The following is a 19,935-nucleotide window of genomic DNA, read 5'->3' as shown; positions in this document are numbered from 1 at the left end:
GAAATGCCAGTTTTCTTAAGATATATAGTAGCACAATTAGAGTCGCTCTGAAAATAAACAAATGTAATTAATCCACAGAAAGGCAGTTCTACATCCAGGCCACCTGGATCCGCATTCCAGCTCAACCATTTGGTAGCCATGTAACCGTGGGCAAGTTTACAGTATCTGAGCTCTCTGAACCTCAGTTTCCCCATCTGTGAAATGGGAATGACAATGGTACCTACCATAAAAACTTTTTTTTGTGGAAACCAAAAGAGACACTGAATGTAAAGGGCTTGGTTTCTGAGTGTCTTGTAAATGGAAGCTTCTTGATGCTATTATCAGGCTCTCCCAGACCAACCCAACTTCCCTTTCAGCTCAGCCAGAGCCACCTGGCCCCTCTGAAGACACCTGTTTGTGCTACTGAGAGAATGTGTGACCCTGGGCAAGGGGACCCTTGGTGGAGGCTTCAGAAAGGCCCCATACTTAGCCAGTTCTGCCCCAGACTCCAGCCCTTCCCCCTGGGGGTCATGGCTTTGTGTATGTGTTATTTTTTTTCTTAAGCCAAGATTTCCAAACTCTGTGGTTGCCTTGCCTAGCTAAAAGGGGAAGAGGGGGATCAGCCCAAGGAGAAGGAGGAAGAGGAAAACAAGACAAACAGCCAGTGCAGTGGAGAGGAACGTGTGTCCAGTGGTGCTAGTCCCTGCGGAGCTGGTAGCCAGGAGTCGAGTTCCCTGCCTACCCCCAAGCCTGCATCAACCTGCCACCTCCCTGCTGAGGCCATGGGCCCAGGGGCTCTGCTGATCCTGCTGGTGGCCACAACCTGGCATGGTAAGAGCAGAGCTGGGGCTTTGGGGGGTGGCAGGGGTGTGACAGAGAAGGGTCCGTGTGGAAGGGCTCTGTAAACCTTTGCCCCTTACTGGGTGTCCTCAGTCTGTGCTTCCATCTCCCCAGCCTTGGACTGCAGGATTGTGGGTGTCTGCTTCGCAGAGGCAGTGGGGGTAAAAAAAAAAAAAAAAAAGGGTGTGAGTGGGGTGGAACCGTCCTGGCCAGGGCTGCTGATCTGTCCCACCTCGAATGTTGACTCTCCGTGTGTGCTGAACATGTTTCTAATGATCTCAGGGCTTCGGTCAATAGCAGGTTGTTGGGGATGGCGATGGACTAAACTAAATGCTTTTCAGACTTCACTGTGTGTGCAAATTCCCTGGGGATCTGGTTACAGTGCAGATTCTGATTCAGTAGGTCTCAGGTGTGGCCTGAGATTCTGCATTACTAACAAGCTCCTAGGAGATGCCAATGCTGCTGGTCCAGATCTACACTGAGTAGGGAGGCCCCCAGAGAACCCCCAATGGCTCGGCTGGCCTGTGACTCACTAGGAAGGACCTGACTTGGAAAGGTCTGAAGACACAGTGGTCCTTCCTTGGAAGCCTTGGGTAAGGGCTCAGAAGGAGAAGTAAGAGTTTAGCGTCTCTGGCTCAGGGCTCAGGAGAGGTAAATTAAAAAAAAAAAAAAAAAAAGTTTTGGAGGACTTGGTAATTAGGTTTATTTTATTTTTATTAATTTGTTTTTCTTAATGGAGGTACTGGGGATTGAGCCCAGGACCCCATGTATGCTAAGCATGTGCTCTGCCACTGAGCTGTACCCTCCGCACCTTCAGGAGAAGTAAATTTGGGAGGAGAGAGTACAGGGTAGAGGCTTGCCTGGGGGAGGACAGGAGCCTAGAGCCTTCCTAAACACAGTTTCCTGGGCCTCAGGACAGAGCTGTGGGGCAGACCCCACCCTAATTCTGCCCCTCTGGCAGCGGCAGTGATGCAGAATCTCCTTCTAAGAGGGTGTCTAACTGGAGGTGGGGGGCTGAGTGCTTGGCTTGTAGTGCGAGTTGGCCCAGCAAACACATGTTATATTGCTTGTTTGGAGGGAACTCGGAGAAGGGTGGGGATTGGGGTTGGAGTGGAACAGCAGCCTCTGCTCTGGCCTCCCCTCTGTCCTAGGCTGCAGGACCCTGGGGAATAGGTGCGTCTGGTCCCAAATGAAGAGATGGCTCCCTGAAGATCTTTTTCTGGCCCAGTTAATCCCACTGAGTGTCTCTCCTTTTTTACTGAGATGTAACTTACCTACAGTAGAAAGCACATTCTTAAGTGTCCAGTGATGAGTTTTGACAAGTGATGAGTTTGACATCATCTCAATTTAGATAGAGAATATTCCCTTCACGCTAAAAAGCTCCATGGGTTTTACTTCCCTGCCTTGTCCTGTCTTCACGTCCAGAACCTGCCTGCAGGGCAGCACTGCTGGGAGGAGGGGGTGGCTATCCAGCATCTAGCCCCAAAGGAAAGAAGAGATGGGGACAGTAGGCTGGAAACAAGCTTTCAGCTCAGTAGACCAGCAGGTGAATGAGGAGAAGTACAGGGGGCTGCTGTGAGAAAGCTGGCGGACAGGGTCAGAACACCCTAGAGACCAGGAGAGGCTCGCTAAGACCCTAGGCTGAGGAGGGGACTGCCCCAGGTTTTGGTGTGCAGTGTGTGTGTGTGCTGGGTGAGTGGAGTGGAGGTTGGAGCACAGCCTGAGAGCTGATGATGGAGGGGTCTCCCAGGCAAGTCAAAGCGGGTGGAAAGGTTTGGGCAGCCGAGATGGTGGAGTGGAGGGGAAGCAGGGGTCCAGCACCAGGCTAGGGAGGGCAGGCCTGAGCAGGCTTTCCCTTCTGCCAGCCAAGCCAGCAGCAGGGCACTAGGGCAGAAGTTGAGGCTGTCAGCCTTGTCCTGTGTGAGTATCTGAGACAACAGGACATACAAAACAGGACAGATGCCTCTGACTACACTTCCAGGAGGCCAAGGCTGGGCCAGAGGACAGGACGGGGGAAGGGAGAAGGCGCTTGTGAGACCAGGCAGCAGCAGAAACAGAACGCGGAGCCACAGAATCCGAGACCGCGGGGTGTTAAAGCATAGACTGTATGACCTTTAAATGTTAAAAACTTCAGCTATCAGTGTCAGGACCAGAAGGAAGGGAGCAGTTGGAGCAGTAACCCAGGGCAGGAGAGTTGACTGAGTTAGTGGCTGAGTATCACCTCATTGAATCCTCCTGAGACTTCTCAGAGGTGAGAACTCAGATTATTCCCATTGGAAGGGAGAGTAGCCTGAAGGTCAGAGGTTAAGCAACCCACCCAGTTAGCAGCAGAGAACCAAGTTTCAGACCCTCGCCGGTGTGACCCCACAGTCCCGGCTCTTCCCTGTAACAGCCCAGCTGGGGGACCTGCGTGGCTGCAGCAGCGATAGAGCAGCACCTGCTCTGCTGGGATTTGCCAACAGCCCGTCAGAAATGCCACTTGCTCCTCTCCCTGGTGTCACACAGCACTGGAGGGCTGGCTACTCCCCCCTGCCCCCCCCCACCCGTTGGCCTAGGCTGTATTCACCAGTTCACTCAATCCTTTATGCTGATCAGAAGCTCGGGTGGAGAGGCTGCATACCTCAGATGGATACAAAATCAAAACAAATTAAGCCACCCTGAAATCACGTGACAGATCTTTCTGATTCTGGAGCCTATGATGATGGCAGAGGTTGGTGGGATGGAAAGATTCATTTAAGGAGCTTTTGTGTGGGACATTGGAGCAGCCCTGAATTTACCTGGTGCCTTCAGGGCTGGTGTCTGTGTCCCCATCACTGGAACTCAACCAGAGGTACCTCGTGGGTCAGTGTCAGAGCCAGGTCCCACAAGCCAGGACGTGCTGATGTCCAGCAGGTGGTACTCCCTCTCCTGGGGCAGAAGTCTCTCCCCTAGAGGGGACAGTGGCCAGGAAGCAGAAGTGAGACCATCCCTGGGAGAAGGGCTGCAGGCTGAGCGGAAACCGGGCCCGAGCCTGGTGCCAGCAATGTGTTTCCGCCTGTGCAGGCCAGAGGGCGCCTGGCAGCCCCTCCAGGGCCTTGAATCAGCTCTCACTTCCCTCCTGTGCCCCTATTTTAGGCCCTGGAGAAATGCTGACGCTGCAGAGCCAGTGGGCCTTCTTCCCGGAGGGCCTGGGATGAGTTTCAAGTTCTCTTTTCTCCTTCAAGAAAATTTTCCTTAAAAGAGACCGTCTCCCCACTAAACACAGCAGTGCTGGGGTATCAGGGTGGGCTGCTGGGGGTAAACTAGATAATAAACATAAAGGCTAGGCTTTACTGAGCATTTGGTGACAGGCGAGCAGGTGATGTTCTGAAGGCTTCCCATACATTTAAACCCCTTGACATCCCAATAAATGGGTGCAATTATGGTCCCCATTTTATAAGTGGGGAAACTGAGGCACAGAGCCTCTGAACTATCCCACTGTGCTACAGACCAGATGTCCAGTGACAGGAGTGGGCACACAGAAAGCTCCTGAACATTTCTAACTCTGCTGGGCTAAGATCCTACACCCATTTTCTTCCACCCATGGAGGACTTTGCCATGAATGTTCTGTTGCTTCCTTTGCTTGCTTGAGGCTCCTGTGTTGAGGCAGGCCCTGGGCTTGGCATCAGGGTTGCACCCCACTCGTACATAGGACTAAGGGAGTCCATTCCTGGGGGGAATGATGCAGCTGGGAAGACTGAGGCTGGAGGCTGGGAGATCCCCATGGGACGGTGGCTAGGCGGAAGGCCAAGAAATCTCCCTTGGCAGAGAAGGGGACTGCTGTGGGTATCAGAGCCATCAGTGCATCAGCAGCAGGTTTGGGGTAGGGGGCTGATCAAATGACCAGAGAAGGGCAGCAGCTTGTTCAAGGCGATCCTGCAAGTCACAGCTGGACCCCAGAACCAGAACCAGCCCTGCTAGGGCAGCACCCATCTCAGAGGCAGGGTGTGGACCAGGGGTTGTGACCTCAGGCCTCACTTCTGTTTACCACCACCTATCACCAGGTCAGGGGGTCCCAGTGATTGAACCCAGTGGCCCTGAGCTGGTTGTGGAGCCCGGCACAACTGTGACCCTGCGATGTGTGAGCAATGGCAGTGTGGAATGGGACGGCCCCATTTCTTCTTACTGGACCCTGGACCCTGATGCCCCCAGCAGCGTCTTGACCACGAACAATGCTACCTTCCAAAACACGGGGACGTATCGCTGCACTGAGCTTGGAGACTCCCTGGGGGGCAGTGCTACCATCCACCTCTACGTCAAAGGTAAGGACTCTGAGGCCACTCCCAGGAGGACTAGCCAAGCAGTGCCCACCAGGAATGGGCTGGAGGGCTGGGCTGTAATTTTAACAGTCATAACATACCAGCTCCACCTTTACTGAGCCTGCCACGAACAAGGACCTATGGCAGTGTTTCTAAGGTAGTCTTCACAACAACCCTGTGAGGTGATTCTGTGATTATGCTCGTTTTTCAGAGGCTTAGAAGGGTTAAGTCATTTGCCCAAGGTCACACAGCATCAAGTAGTGGGGCTGGACCTGGGTCCAGAGCCCCAGGCATCAGCCGAGCTTCCTTGGTTTTGTGTGACTTCAAGCAAGTGATCAGTATTTCTAAGCCTCCTCATCACCACTGTCCAGGGACCACTTATCCTGCTGAAGGGAGGGCACTAATCCTGTCTCCTTCTACCCCAGACCCTGTTCGGCCCTGGAAGATTCTGGCCCAGGAGGTGACGGCGCTGGAGGGTCAGGATGCGCTGCTGCCCTGCCTGCTCACTGACCCGGAACTGGCGGCGAGCGTTTCGCTGGTGCGGGTGCGTGGCCGGCCTGTCTTGCGCCAAACTAACTACTCCTTCTCGCCCTGGAATGGCTTCACCATCCACAAGGCCAAGTTCATTGAAAGCCAGGACTACCAGTGCAGCGCTCGGGTAGGCGGCAGGACAGTGACGTCGATCGGCATCCGGCTTAAAGTGCAGAGAGGTGCGTGGGCGGGGAGGGACGGAGAGCTGGCACCTGGCCTGACGGGAAGGAACGGGGGCACCTGCTTTCTCTTCTTCCTTCCAGTTGCCCCACAGTCACCTACAGGGCAAGACATCAAGGTGTCGGGTACAGGGACGCAGACCACATGCAAGTCAGTATCTCAGTAGGCAAGGTGATCTCAGATCATGAGATAGGCTGTGAACATCATTAAATGGGTGATGGAATAGAGACTGGGGTGGGGGGGAGCCCTGCAGAGAGAGTGACAGTTTTCTTGAGCAGAAATGTGAATTATGAGAAGAAGGTAGCTGTGCCAAGATCCGCTTCAGCAGAGGGAACAGCAGGTACACAGCTGTGAGGTGGGAACTGAGTGTTTCAGGGATGGAAGGAGGGCCTGAAGCTCTCCCACACCCTCAGATGTGGATTTCCCACTCAGTGCCCTGCCTGGTGCCCAGGCCGGGGGGTGATGGGTGCATGAGACACCTCTTACTTGGGGGCACCGTTGGTGGTGAAGCCTCATTCATGTTCCCCCTTGTCCCTGCTGGGCTGATGGATGGGATTCTGGCTTCTGGAAGGGCTAGTGTGAGTCAGCAGGGCCCCAGACTCAGAACCTGGGCTTCAGGCAGGAATAAGGTGCCTGTCGTGAGGCCAGGGTCAGAGCGGCATGGCTGGCCCAAGGCCCTGCACTCTGAGGCCACGAAACCTCTGCGGAGAGTCACAGGCCCCTACTTTGTGTGCAGAGAAGGTCATGAGGGCTCTTTGCCTGCACCTCATCTTGCAGAGGGAGCCCCGGGCTGGCTGGGAGCCAACAGCCCTGGGCCTTAATTCTGCTGTGACCCTCTCAGTGACCAGGGGTGAGTTCCCTAGTGTCTCTGGACCTTGAGAAATGGAATTAGATTATTTTTCAACAACAGCACAGCCACGAATATTAATTCAATGCCTACTATGTGTCAGGCACTGGGCTAAGTGTTTAACCAGGAAGATGGACTAGAGAGAAAGTAAATACCAACAGTGAACAAGAAACCACGCTGGAGAAACTGGGGTCGGGGGTGGGACAAATTCAGCTAAACTGTCCCAGGAGGCCTCTGAGGAACATTTGAGCTAAAGATCTGAAAGCAACCAACCAAAGTGCAGGAGGGAGCTTTCCCGGAGGGAAGGGCAGGTGCGAGGTCCGGGTGGGAAAGGCGGTGGCCGCGGCGTGGCGAGCCAAGGCTAGCAGGTGTGCAGGCGTCGGGAACAGGGCTTGGGGAGGGGAGAGACTTCAGCTTCTATTCTGCGAGTGATGGGAAGCCTTCGAGTATTGGCACAGGAGAGGGGCAGTATCCAGTTTTCATTCTAAAGAGCTCACTTAGGCTGCTGTGAGGAGTCAGGGACGAAGCAGGGAGGCCTCCCTGGTGGCTGTGGGAGTCCAGAGCATAGAGTGATGGTGAGACTGGGGAGAGGGCAGCGGCGGTGGTGACGGAGGGAAGAGAACTTTTCAAGCTCTATTTAGGAAACAGGACATGTTGTGGGGAAAACTGAGGCATCAGGGCTGCCTCCCAGGATTTGGGATGGGAGCCTGGCCCATGGCAGGAAGCAGAGTGCCTGCTCTGGCCTGAGAGTTCATGGCAGTCTTCCCCTGATCTCAGTCGTCCCAGGGCCCCCGACCTTGACACTGAAGCCTGCAGAGCTGGTGCAGATTCAGGGAGAGGCTGCCCAGATCGTGTGCTCAGCCAGTGACGTTGATGTCAACTTCGACGTCTTCCTCCAGCGCGGAGACACCAAGGTCAGTCCTTGGGGAGACAGCAGGGTGCAGTCGGCCCCTCACCCCTGCATGCCCGGCCCTGCAGGGTAGAGCCCCTGGCCTCGCCTCAAGCTGGCTCTCTGGGCTGAAGGCACAGCCAAGGCTCAGGGAGAGGAGTGGACACACCCAACATCTCACTGCCAGTCAGTAGCTGATCCAGAAAAAGGACTCAGGCTCATGCCACTGAATCTTGCGGGGAGGGGACAGTATTCCACCCCGTTGACCCATGACCTTTGCCCCAGCCATAGATGAGAGCCACGTGTCAGCTCACTTCTGAGTTAGCAGGGGGTTCCTCGGCCACCCTTGAAGCCCAGGGATATAAAGGTCATTTCAGAAAAACTCTGGAGTGAGGAAGGAAGAGGGAGTTTTCTCAGGAGGAAATGACACGAGGCTGCTTCTAAGAACACCGCCCCTCTGCACTGTGCCTACTGTGCGCCCATCCTGGCCCTCTGCCATTTGCAGGCTGTGTCTCACTCTTCATTACAGCTCTAGGAGCATGGGGCTGCTGTCAGCCCCACTTGGCAGATGAAGCTGAGGTTCAGTTCAGTCCCTCATCCAAGGAAAGGCAGATAGTAATCCTTAAAGGCTGAGAATCTGAACCCAGATCTGAACCTCGGTATACCATTTCTATTCCTTCTGGCTGCAGCTCTCCATCTCTCAACAATCTGACTTCCATGAGAACCGGTACCAAAAAGTCCTGACCCTCGGCCTCGATCACGTAGGCTTCCAAGATGCTGGCAACTACACCTGTGTGGCCATCAATTCCCAGGGTGTCCGCTCCACCTCCATGGTCTTCCGGGTGGTAGGTGAGCATCGGGGTGGTGGGGGAGGGTTGACAGGGATCCTGGGGTGAGGGGGGTGTACAAGGGGATTAAGGAGGGAGCTGATAGTGGAGAAGGGGGAGATACTGTTAGAATAGCTCACAGGAATCCTCTTAACCTGGGCCTGGCTGGGGAGCCACATCTCTGGCAGCCTTCCCAGATTACCCCCAGAATCCCCCTCTCCCGCCCTGAAGCTCCTACAGTGCGTGGCTGCATGGCTGCATTTCATTCTAGCATCATTGTGTTCTCTTTGGGGATTGGTGTCTGGTAGCTCCCTCCTGGGCTTCACTGTTCACTCATTCATTCATTCCTTTATGCCTGGGATACTCTGGTCACATGGATATGTGACCAGATCACTCAGTGTGGCCACAGGAGAATCATGGGTTGTCCTGGGAACACCACGGGGGACCCCCAATCCAGGCTTGGACAAAGTGGTCTCTAAGCCAGGACTAGAAGAATAGAGGTGGGTTAGCCAGGCAGAGGGGTAGGAAAGCAAGGAGAACAGCACTCCTGGCAGAGGGAACAGCATAGTCAAGGCTCGGCGGCAAAGAGAACAAAGAACATTTGAGACATCAAAGAAGCTGACAACAGCCCGGATGTGGAGCAGTGTGAGGATGGCCACAGGGAAGCAGGGATGAAGGTGCTGTCCGATGGCAAGGTGGGCAGGTGGTTTGCATCATATCCATTGGGAGGTCATTGAAGGTTTTCAAGAGGAGAGTGATGAGATCAGAATGCGCAGAAGGCCACTGTGTGGTGGCCAGGAGCCACAGTCCTGGGTGACATTCCAACCTGGCTCCACCAATGACTTACGTAGGTTGAGGAATCTATTTCCCCATCTGCAAAATGGGGATACTAACAGTAACTGAGAGGTTCTTGTGAGAATTAAATGAAAATACGTATGCGTGTACATATATACATATTCTTGAAGTGCTTAGAATGGGACCTGGCAGAGTAAATAGTGTCTAAGAGTGTGTGAGGAGATGTTATTTGAGAAGGCTCAGCCCAACGTCATGTGGACAGGATGGGAGACTAGAGGCTGGAGACCCATCAGGGCAGTTAACGCAGTGGTCCAGGCTAGAGATGGTGAAGAGTGCTGGACCATGGTGGGGGCCCAGAAGAGTCTGTTACCCAAAATGATTTAGGAGGGATAATGGAAAATTGGTGGCTGCGGGGATGTAGGGGTGAAGGAGAAAGGAGCCAGGATGACTTCCAGGCCTTTGGTTAGAGTGACTGGGTGGGAGGCAGTGCCAGTCACTGGGCTGAGAATCCAGAAGCAGAGGGGAGTTTCTTCAGAGTGGGGACAGGCTTGGAGTCATTTCAGTCTGGCCATACCTTGTGTGATAAGTGTTATGGGAGACTGAGGGGAAGTTGGGGGAGGCATGAGAATTGCTACCCTCATAGCATAAGCAATGCACTAGATTTGCAGGATCGTGTAAGCTCTCCTGGGGGCTCCACCCCATGCCAGGAGCTTTGAGGGCTAAGGGAGGAGAGAACACTGAACTGTCTCCCGGTTACGGGTTCCAGTCCTGCTGTTTCCTAGTGTAGGCAAACAGTCACTCAATAGATGTTTGTCTTCCTTCACACTTCTGGCCAGATACTTCTAAATGCTGAGGTTACAGCTACAAATGAAACAGATACAAAAATCCCTGCCCATGTGAAGTTTGTACTCTAGTTTGGAGAAGGTAAGCAACAAGCAAAATATTTTTTAAAAATCACTTTCATAGGGTTTTCAGTTTAAAATTAGGGTGGTCATCAAGGAAGGTCTTACCAGAGAGCTGACATTTGAGCAAAGACTTGAAGTTGGTGAAGGAGCAAGCCATGTAGCATCTTGGAGAAGAGAGCTCCAGGCAGAGGGCATGCGAAGTTCTTCAGGCAGAACTGTGTTCGCCACTTGCAAGGAGCAAGTCAGCCCGTGTGGCTGGGGTGGATCTCGAGAGGAAGAGTGGTACAAGATGAGGTCAGAGAGGGGACGGGGAAGACCCCTGCGGGCCAAGGTCAGGAGCGGGGCTTTTCCTCTTGACAGAGATAGAGTGCCATCGGAGGGTTTGAGGACGGGGGTGACATGACCTGACTTGGATGGAACAAGATGTAACACAGCTGTCGGGTGCTTTGAGGAGGACTGTTTAGAGGGAGACCAGGGTAGAAGCAGAGGGACGAGTAAGGAGGCCACGGCAGTCGTCCGAGCTGGAGGTGACGGCGGCTTGATTAGGGTGGTAATGGTGGGAAGTGGTTAGAGTTTGGGTGGATAGATAAGTAGATGGCTAAGGGGGAAACAGAACAAGAAAATGGCCTTGCCCTAAAACCTGACAAACTCAGAAAGAGAAGACAGCTAACTAAAGGGAGAACCAGATGCATGAGGCAGAAGGGAGCCTAATGAACGCGTGATCCAAGAGGGCAGCAGAAGGCACTGTGCTGAGAGAAGTAAGTCAGACGCAAAGGCAAATACTGTATATTGTCGCTTAGAGATGGAATCTGAAAAATGAGACAAATGTAACAAAGAAAACAGACACATGGATATAGAGAACAATCTAGTGGTTACCAGTAGGGAGAGGGAAAGGGGAGGAGCCACAGAGGAGCGGGGAACTAAAGAGGTACAGCCGTTACGCACAAGATGAGCTACAAGCGTACACTGTACAACATGGGCATGTGGCCAAGAGTTTATAATAACTATAAACGGAGTATAACTTTTGAATCCTGTGAATCACTGTTGTATACCTGAAACCTTTATAATATTGTACATCAACTCATACCCCAATTTAAAAAAGAAAAAGAAAGCAAAAAAAGGCAACAGGAATCCAGTGGCGAGAGAGCTCCTGGTAGCCTGGACTGACGGGTGGAGCCTCCCTGATGGGGATGAGTCTTGAAGGATGAGAAGGAGCTAAGTAGAAGAGAGGAAGAAGACAGGGTTCCTGATAGAGGAAACGATTTGAGCCCAGCATCCAAGGTTGGAACGACCGCGGGTGTGTTCAGGAGATGTTGGGAGACCAAGATGGATGGAGAACTGAGTGTGTGTGTGTGCGTATACATAGGAAGAGGGGAGATGGCTAGATGGGCGTAGGGAGACCTGCTTGAGAAGAGCCTTGAATGCCAAGCTGAATAGTGGAGGTGATGGGGAGTCATGGGGGTTTTCTGAGCAGGCACGTCACAGGGTAGAAGAGTGAATTTTAGATTTCATAGACTGCAGTAAGAAGAAGAGCTGTTAGAGATCATCTAGTCCAGGGATTTTTGTAAAGCCTTGGGATTTTAAGAAGGCGTTTCGGGACTTCCATAAGAGGCACAGAGAGGCTGAGTGAATGGGGGTTCTTGCCACTACTCCTTTGCCTGAGATTCAGTCAGAGCAGCTTGATTTTCATTCACGCAACATTTCATTCACCAGTCAGGACTCCTGCGATATAGATGACAGAAACGAACTCAAACTGACCTAATCAAAGAGGATTTTATTGGCTTTATAGTGACAAAACCCATGGATATGAGCTTCAGGTATTGTTGGATCTAGGTGTTCAGATGTGGACAAGGATCTGTTGCTTCCCAACTCTCAGCTCTGTTTGTCTTGTGGGGCAGCACCAAGCTTGGAGATTCCAGTGGAATGAGGGCTTCTTTTTTCCCACAGTTCCAACAAAAATCGTGGAAATGAGTGTCATGGACTCATGTGCCTACCCTAAACCTATCACTGGTCCAAAGGGGACAGATTACCCTGATTGGCTGGCCTGGGTCACAAGCCCACTTCAGAGCTGAATATGGAAGCTGCATTGAATAAGCTATCAGAAAAAGGGGAAATGGGTGAGGGTATGTGGATGGGGGAAGCAGACTTTCTTAACTGCTAGAAAAATTTTCAAAAGCTTACATCAACATAGATATATTCATTCTCTTCATCTTATAAGTAAAGAGGTAGAGGCACCAAGGAGGAGAAGAATTTGCCCAGGTTCTCCCAGGAACTCAGAAGAGTTCAGAGCCCTGGGCTTTGGGGGTGTGGATAGTGGGAAAAGAGATGTCAGAGGGCAAGTCTTGGTTGGCGGTGGGGTCTGTGTGCCTGGCACACAGTAGGTGCTGAGGGAGGGTCTAGCTGAAAGACTAGATCACTGGGCACATCACCAAATGAACAAACTGGGGCATCTTCCCACTAACGCCAGAGCTCTGTGTGTTCTGCTTTCCAGAGAGTGCCTACTTGAACTTGACTTCTGAGCAGAACCTCCTCCAGGAGGTGACCGTGGGTGAGAAGCTCGAACTTAAAGTCAAGGTGGAAGCCTACCCGAGCCTGAAAGGTTTTAACTGGACCTATCAGGGACCCTTCTTTGGCCACCAACCCAAGCTCAATTTTGTAACCATCAAGGACACATACAGGTACCACCTATTAGCTCCCATCTGCTTAGCCCCACAGCCAGCTGGAGAACGCTTCAGCCGCGTGTCAGGACATTTGGGTCCTGTGTGACCTGGAGCAAGTCCCTTCCCTTTTCTGAGTCTCATTTTCCTTGACTTTGTAGAACCTCAATGTCATTCATTTGTGTCTAAGATGTAGATCAAATTAGTATGTCCCTCTGCTCTATATTCTTGGGAGATCCTGTATCCTCAACAATTCTACCGTATCTTGGGGGTGTGCATTCTCATAGGCAGGCTCTCTGTCAAGCAGTCTGAATACATATCCCTTTAATCCTCAGGCCAAGTCTGAATTATTACCATAGGTGTCACCCTCACAGAAAAGGAAGCAAAGGATCAGAGAGGTTAAGTACTTGTCTAAGGTCACACAGCTAGGAAATGGCGACATCAGGACTTGAGCCCTGGTCTCTGAAGCCCCATGGCTACTTCTTGCCTCTCTTCCCTCTCATAGTCCCTCTCGGCAGGGTTGGCGCTTTAGGGATGGAAGCTGACCTGGGAGCTGGCATTTTAGCAGGGATTGTTCAACTCAGTGATGGTGGTGAAAGTAGGTGCATTCAGTTAGGCCTGTGACGTGCTTCCCAGTGTCAACACTTTACAGACTTACATCTACTAAACTTCAGAACAAAACTGCTTTACAGATGAGAGAGGCAATTAAGGAAATTGGGTTGGTGGTTTTTCCATGTCTCAGCGGCACCCAGCCTGGATACCTGGCTCAGCCAATGCCTTTGTGCCCTGGACACTTTACCAAAAATGAAACAAAGCCCTTGAAGGTGGTGGTCTGAGCCCACTTACCTGACAGGGGCCATACCAGGGCTTTTCCTCTCACGCAGATACACCTCCGTCCTCACCCTGCCTCGCCTGAAGCCCTCTGAGGCCGGCCGCTACTCCTTCCTGGCCAGCAATGCCAGACACGAGGAGTCCTTGACTTTTGAGCTCACCCTTCTATGTGAGTGATGGAGCAGGGCTTGGGGACATGGGGTTCGCAGGACTGCTGGAGAGAAGAGCTAGGGGAGGCTGGGGAGGGGGAGAGCAGGCTTAGGGTGGGGCAGTCAGACGAGGGAACCTGGGGCCTCTGGGGCTGATCCCTCCCTCCTCTGCTCTTCTTTTCTGTCTCAGACCCCCCAGAGGTGAAGGTCACGTGGACCCTCATCAATGACTCTAAAGCCCTGCTCTGTGAGGCCTCTGGGTACCCCCAGCCCAGTGTGACATGGGTGCAGTGCAGGGGCCACACTGACAGGTAAGTGGGCTCCACCTGCCTTCATCATCCAGGCTCATGGGCTGGGGCAGGGGCTGGGCCCCTGGTAACTCTGAGCCACATGCTGTTTTTCCCAGATGTGATGAGACCCAAATGCTGGTCCTGGAGGACCCAAACCCTGAAGTCCTAAGCCAGGAGCCCTTCCACAAGGTGATCGTCCAGAGCCTGCTGGCCACGGGAACCTTGGAACACAACAGGACGTATGAATGCAGGGCCCACAATAGCGTGGGGAACAGCTCCCAGGCCTTCTGGCCCATCTCTGTAGGTGAGCCTTTGACCTGCCTCCTCCAGGCCAGGAGGGGGAGGGGGAGGAATCAGGGCCAATCCCAGCCAGAACGAGTTCTACCTTTCCGGGTGTGATTCCAGGCCCCTCCTGACCAGAGCTCTCCTGAAGTGGCGAAATGGGGAAGTCTAGAACCCATGGGGAGAACAGAGGGGAAGCAGACGTGAGGTCCAGAAAGCAAGCAGCCTGAAGCAGGCACAGCCTCGTCTGGCCCCTCCCTCTGCTCATGTTCCTGCACTTAACTGACTCAGTAATTCACAGGTGTGTGTTTGGCATCTGTTGCGTGCCAGGCACATGCTCGGTGCAGGGGAGCAGTGCCTCCACGGAGCTTAGAGTCTGGTGATATGGACAGGTGGTAAATGAACACAGGCCCCCACCCCCACCCCGGGGCCACCACTGATGGCCTTCTCTGTCCCTCCCAGACTCCCTTCCTGTGCCATTCAGGGCCGCTGTGCGAGAGTGGGGCTGCTGTCCAGCCCTGGCACAGAGGCGGTAGTGTCTGTCTCCAGGAAGCGGCATCTTTCTCTGCGCTGCACAAAAGTTGAATGTGGGGTAGTCCTCTGAGAGGACTGAGGCTGCACAGGCCCACCCCAGGCCTCTAACAAGCAAGTTCAACCCCCCACTGTGTGCCAGGACCCGGTGAGGCTCTCTGGGCCCACAGAGGACAGAGCAGAAGCCTCTGCCTGGCTCAGAGGCAGCCCGCCAGGTGCCCCAGCTGCTGGCCTTGGAGCAAGAGTGGCTGAGGTCGGACCCCATGTGCCACCACCTCAGCTGCTCTGTCCTGCAGCTGGCGGTTGTATATTACAAATAAATATAAAGCCAATATTTATTGAAGGCTTACACTGTGCCAGGCATCATGTTAAGCTCTTTACATGGCATTATTGCAATAAACTCACATAACCTTAGGAGGTTAGGACAGTCTTCCTTCCCACTTCGGGTATGACGAACCTGAGGCTTTGGGAGAAGTGGCAGAGGTGCGGTTGGGCCTCAGACTCACGCTGCTGATCTGGGCCAGGGGATGGAAATTATGTCCTTCCAAACACATCAAGGGGACTAAGGCTATTGATCTGGGAAGAGGAGTCCCTGGGTCCATGAGCCTGGCTTTCAGACTCTCAGAAGCGCTGTGTGGTTTCGAAGGTCACGCAGGGAAGCCGCAGAAAATGCTGGGGAGGCAGATTGCAGCCTGACCTTTAGAAGGTCTTTCTGTGCGAGCTATTCAGAGGGGTCGGTGGTGAGCCTCCCCACTGGGGTAGGTGTGCAAGTCATGGCTGAGCCCCAGGCCAGGCCGCCGCACAGGCTCCTTGCACTGGCAGGGTGCAGTGACCTGAGGGGCTCCCCCGGCCACAGAGACTGTGAGTCTGGGCAGGGTTTGGGGCTGAGCATGAGCAGAACTGGAGGGGTCTGCAGGCTTCCTGGTGAGAGGACAGCTACTGTGTTCCAGGCAGCTGGCCTGTTTCCAGTAGGGGCAGGGGGTGTCAGAGGCCCCTCCCGCCGGCTCACCGCTCTGTCCCGCCCCTTCCAGGAGCCCACACGCAGCCCTTGGATGAGCCCCTCTTCACGCCGGTGCTGATGGCCTGTCTGTGCATCATGGCGCTGCTGCTGCTGCTGCTCGTGCTGCTTTTGTACAAGTACAAGCAGGTGAGCCCGGGCAGGGTGGGGGCAGCCAGGCACCCCAGTGAGCCGGGCCCTGGGGCAGCGCCACCAGGCTGCGGGGAGCCACCCCTCATCCGCTGAATACCCACTCATCTGTCAGCCAGTTATTCAGCCAGCCAGCAGCCCTTTAGTGGGCACCTCCTGTATGCCACTGTGAGTGGCTGGGTGAGACAGAACTCAGGGACTCTGAGGTCCTGCCCTCACAGGGCTCGCTGTCTAGTGCAAAAGATGGTTATCAACTGGCCATGAAAGTGAGGGCGTGGGTTACAGAGGGAAAGATGCAGTGGGGAGAGCAGTGGGTTCCAGGAGAGTGAACATGGATCCAGTCCTAGCTGGGGGCTTGCAGACATACAGAGAGGGCATGACGGGGCCAGGCCTGTCTCTGTCAGGTGGCAGGTGAGGTAGTGGATGGGAAGGCCTGTCCACTGTCATCCTCTTAATTATGGTAATAATACAATTAGTCAAAGCTGCTGTTCCTTGCATTTTGAGGTTTAGTGCACGGCCTGTCACTTTGAGTGCTCAGTGATAGTGACTTTAGGGGCATTTTTATGAAGTGTGTTACCTGCATTCTCATTTACTGCCCTCCACAGCCACGGCACGTAGGTAGTATCACTAACCCCATTTTACAGGGTTGGAAGCTGAGGTTCCCAAAGGTTGAGACAGTTGCCCTAGTCTACAGCTGGTCAATGGCAGAAGCTGGTTTTTAAAAAACCATGTTTTTTAACCATTTTGCGAAACATCCAATCAACTTATGCTTATTTTCACAACAGTGTGGAGACAGGGACTAGAGCAATCAACATCTTACAGTAAGAAAACAGCCTCGGCAAGGTTGCGGTACCTGCCCCGGGGGCCCTGTTGCCTCGTCCCCCGGAGCCCGTCCCCCCTCATCCCCCTCCACTACTTGGCCTCACTGCCTCCCTACGCAGAAGACCATGTCTGGTGCAATCAGGCACTGAGAGGACCAGGCCAGAAGGCAGTGGGAGGCCAGATGTGGAGGGATCTCTTCAGGCTGGCAGGGAAGGGAGACTTCTCGGAGGAGGTGGCTTGGCACTGGGGGAACAGACTTTGGAGGATGGGGCTAGCAGCAAGTGGAGAGACAAGATTCAGGAGAAGGGTACCTGTGGCGGGGAGGGCAATGTGTACAAAGAGGCAGGCGGGGGGAAGGTGAGGGGGAGTTCCAGAAATATTGATGCCTGGAAGAGAACTCAGGTGGGGGCAGGGTGGTGGTCTGATGAATTGAACCCTGCCCTGAAGTCTCAGTGAATGTGAACAAGGGAGTGATGTGAGTTAGGGGTGAATAACCCACCTTGTGGGCCCCTTTGCTGCCTTCTCTTCCCCATACCTGCCTTGGGGGTTGTAGTGTGAGGAGAGGACTCGGAGTTGACAGGTAGATGGCAGGGTGGAGGTACCCAGGGGCCCACAGGGTTGGCTGTCTGCTCATCCAGCTCCAGCATGAGGAGGCTGCGCTGAGCGCAGCCTCCAAAATCCAGGGCCCAGGTCAAGAAGTGAGGGATCTGGGCCCAGCTCTGAGACTCTTTTGCCATGTGAACTTGGTATGACTCATTGACCTCTCTGGGCCTCAGTTTCCTCACCTGTACCATGGGATGGGGTGACCTTTAACAGCCCTCCTCCTCTGACATGCCAGGAGCCTACTGATGGTCTAATTTAAGAGCCAGGGGTTAGGAGTTAGACAGATCTGGGCCCAAATTCTGCCTTGCTAGTCTCTGAGACTCTAGGAAAATTGGTGTTTCTAAGCTTCTGTTTCTTCATCTGTAAAATGGGGTTGATAATGGCAGCCCCTACCCCCTTGGGCCGTCCTGAAGATTCAATGAGATAATGCATGTCGAGGACGTAGGAGGGTGCTGGGCATGGACAGTGCTCAGCATGGAAACTGCTCAGCTTCATCCCTGCAGGAAGTTGACTGGGGAACCCGAGTTCGCGCATGACTCGGGATTGGACGGGTATCTGAGGTTGGGCGTCTTGACTACATATGGTGGTTATTGGCCCTGCTTGCCCACCTCCAGGGACAGGACTTCACTCATTCTCGTGGCCACCCGTTCCTTCTCTGGGCAGCTCTGTTGCAAAGTTCTTTCTTATATGAAGCCGAAAACTGCCTCCCAGTGCCCCACAGAGCTGCCTCCTCAGCCCTGCAGAGATTCCAGAAAAGGGCCCAGTTCCCCTTCCAGGTTCCTTTCTACTTTAGGCTGCTCAGCCCCCTTGGCCAGCCATAGTGTCGGGACACCTTACCCTCCATGGGACCTTTTTTGGAACATGTCCTCCCAGTCACCTCTTGTCCCATCCAGCAAATTCAACTGGCCCCTGAGCCCACCCAAGGCCAAGAGAAGGAGGGCATCCCATGGCACAAGACCATGACGGGTCAGGATGGTCATGCCCTGCCTCAGGGCTTGCCGTCCAAGTGTCCTCTGCTCTGCCCCGTGGGGTTCTGAGACTTGCCCTTCACTGGGGACCCCGCTTGGCCCGTCCTGGCTGCCCTGGCCTGGGGGGAGGGGAGGGGTAGCCCCGTTTGAGGGAAGGGTTGCTTCTGCCTCAGGGCTGAGTCATCGCCTTTCTGGCCCCCAGAGAGACGGGGGCACCAAGGAGGAAGAGAAAAGGGCAGGAGTCAGCAGGCTGGAAGGAGGAGGGATGTGTGGAGGTATGAGGCAGGGAGGAGTGAAGGGGCCAGGGAGGCTGGGCTTCTGGGGGTCAGAACTGAGCTCGGGGGACTGGTGGTATACTGGGGATGCCCAGAAGGGTCCCCAAGATTTCCAGGTGGGAATTGTTCAGGTCTCCATCTTCCTAAGACAGAAAACATCTGCCCGCCCAGAGCAGCAGGCCTAGATGGGGAGTTGTGGGACCTAAATGATTCCATGCCCCTTAGTAGCCAAGGGGAAGTTCCTTGGGCCTGTGGTGATGAATAAATAACATGACGCAAGTTGAGTGTGTAGCCTAGCGCCCACTCACAGGAAGTGCTCAAGGAGCACTCGCTGATAACATTACTGTTCCTACTGCCATGATCAGGAAACCGCTTGTGGCGGCCCATCCCGGCCTCCCCGTCGGGGTCTCCTTCAGAGGACTGGCCCTTCTCGGTAGAGGCCCCTAGGAGTCACACAGGAGCCCTTTCTAGGGATGGCAGAGGCTGAGCAGAGCTGCTGGCCACTTTTCGGGAAGAGGAGTGGGGATGCCTGAGGCAGGCGGGAGAGAGCTGCGTCCTCCTCCAGGTATAGGGTCTGAGATTCAGAGAGGTCAGGTTCCAGCCAGGCAACCTCTCCCTCCCTCGATCCCCCTCCCTTCCCCCAGTATCCCCTGCCCTTCTGGGGGTGGGGTGGGGAGGGGGCTGACTCAGGCCCAGCGGCAGGGCCGGAGGAAGAAGTGGTGAGGAGCAAAAACAGCCTTTGCCACAGTGGCTCCTAGAGATGGAAGTGGCCAGGGGAGGCCAAAGAATCCCTTCCTGGTTCTGTCTCCATCGTTTGGGTTGGGAAGTTGCCCACACGCAGGGTTTGAATCCTCTGACACTCAGGAACTTCTTCCTATCCTGTTTCAGCCTCTCCATCTAAGCCGTGACAAGGATGTCTTTAAATTTACCCAGTCTCCCCTCCTGAATCAGAAGCTGGAAGTTCTTCCTTACGTCTAACTGCGGTCTTTCCCCCCTAACTAGCCTCTGGAAGCTCCTCCCTATGGCTCTCTGGAGTCTTTTCTCTTAACCTGGCGAGACTTCAGCCACAGGCCACCTCCCTCCACCCCCAGCTGGGTGCCCCACAGAGAAGCCCAGCTGCTAAGCACAACCCAGCTGGTCCCTGTCCCCCAGGACTGGCCGGAAAGAGAGTTGGACTGCTGACCCAGGGCCTCAGTGTCCTCCACCACCCTAGCCCAGCTTCCACTTTCCACCTAAACTCGGTCTTCCATCAGCACTTCTCATGGGCACCCCTTGGCATGATGCCCCCGTGCAGCTGCCACCCTGGGCAG

The 19,935-nt window shown here is 54.1% G+C and overlaps 2 protein-coding genes across 2 annotated transcripts in view; one reads left to right on the top strand and one right to left on the bottom strand.

Moving 5' to 3' along the window:
• Positions 1–602: 602 nt before the first annotated feature.
• CSF1R (colony stimulating factor 1 receptor) lies at positions 603–16,068 on the top strand. Its single transcript, XM_032477098.1, has 10 exons — positions 603–810; positions 4,842–5,099; positions 5,522–5,806; positions 7,432–7,568; positions 8,233–8,392; positions 12,562–12,748; positions 13,612–13,727; positions 13,898–14,018; positions 14,114–14,301; positions 15,842–16,068. Exons 1-10 carry the CDS (start codon positions 762–764, stop codon positions 16,051–16,053), a joined length of 1,713 nt encoding a protein of 570 aa, XP_032332989.1. The 5' UTR covers positions 603–761; the 3' UTR covers positions 16,054–16,068.
• A 1,942-nt stretch (positions 16,069–18,010) lies between these two features.
• The window catches only part of HMGXB3 (HMG-box containing 3), a 28,695-nt gene continuing 26,770 nt past the window's right edge, over positions 18,011–19,935 (bottom strand). Inside the window, 1 exon segment of the mRNA XM_032468719.1 lies at positions 18,011–18,112. Within this exon segment, the coding sequence (XP_032324610.1) occupies positions 18,011–18,112 (102 nt within the window).

The sequence above is a fragment of the Camelus ferus genome, chromosome 3 (genome assembly GCF_009834535.1).
Source record: "Camelus ferus isolate YT-003-E chromosome 3, BCGSAC_Cfer_1.0, whole genome shotgun sequence".
In the NCBI taxonomy this organism is placed as follows: Eukaryota; Metazoa; Chordata; class Mammalia; order Artiodactyla; family Camelidae; genus Camelus; species Camelus ferus.
The sequence above is the reverse complement of the archived record's forward strand: the minus strand, read 5'-3'. Positions and strand labels throughout refer to the sequence as shown.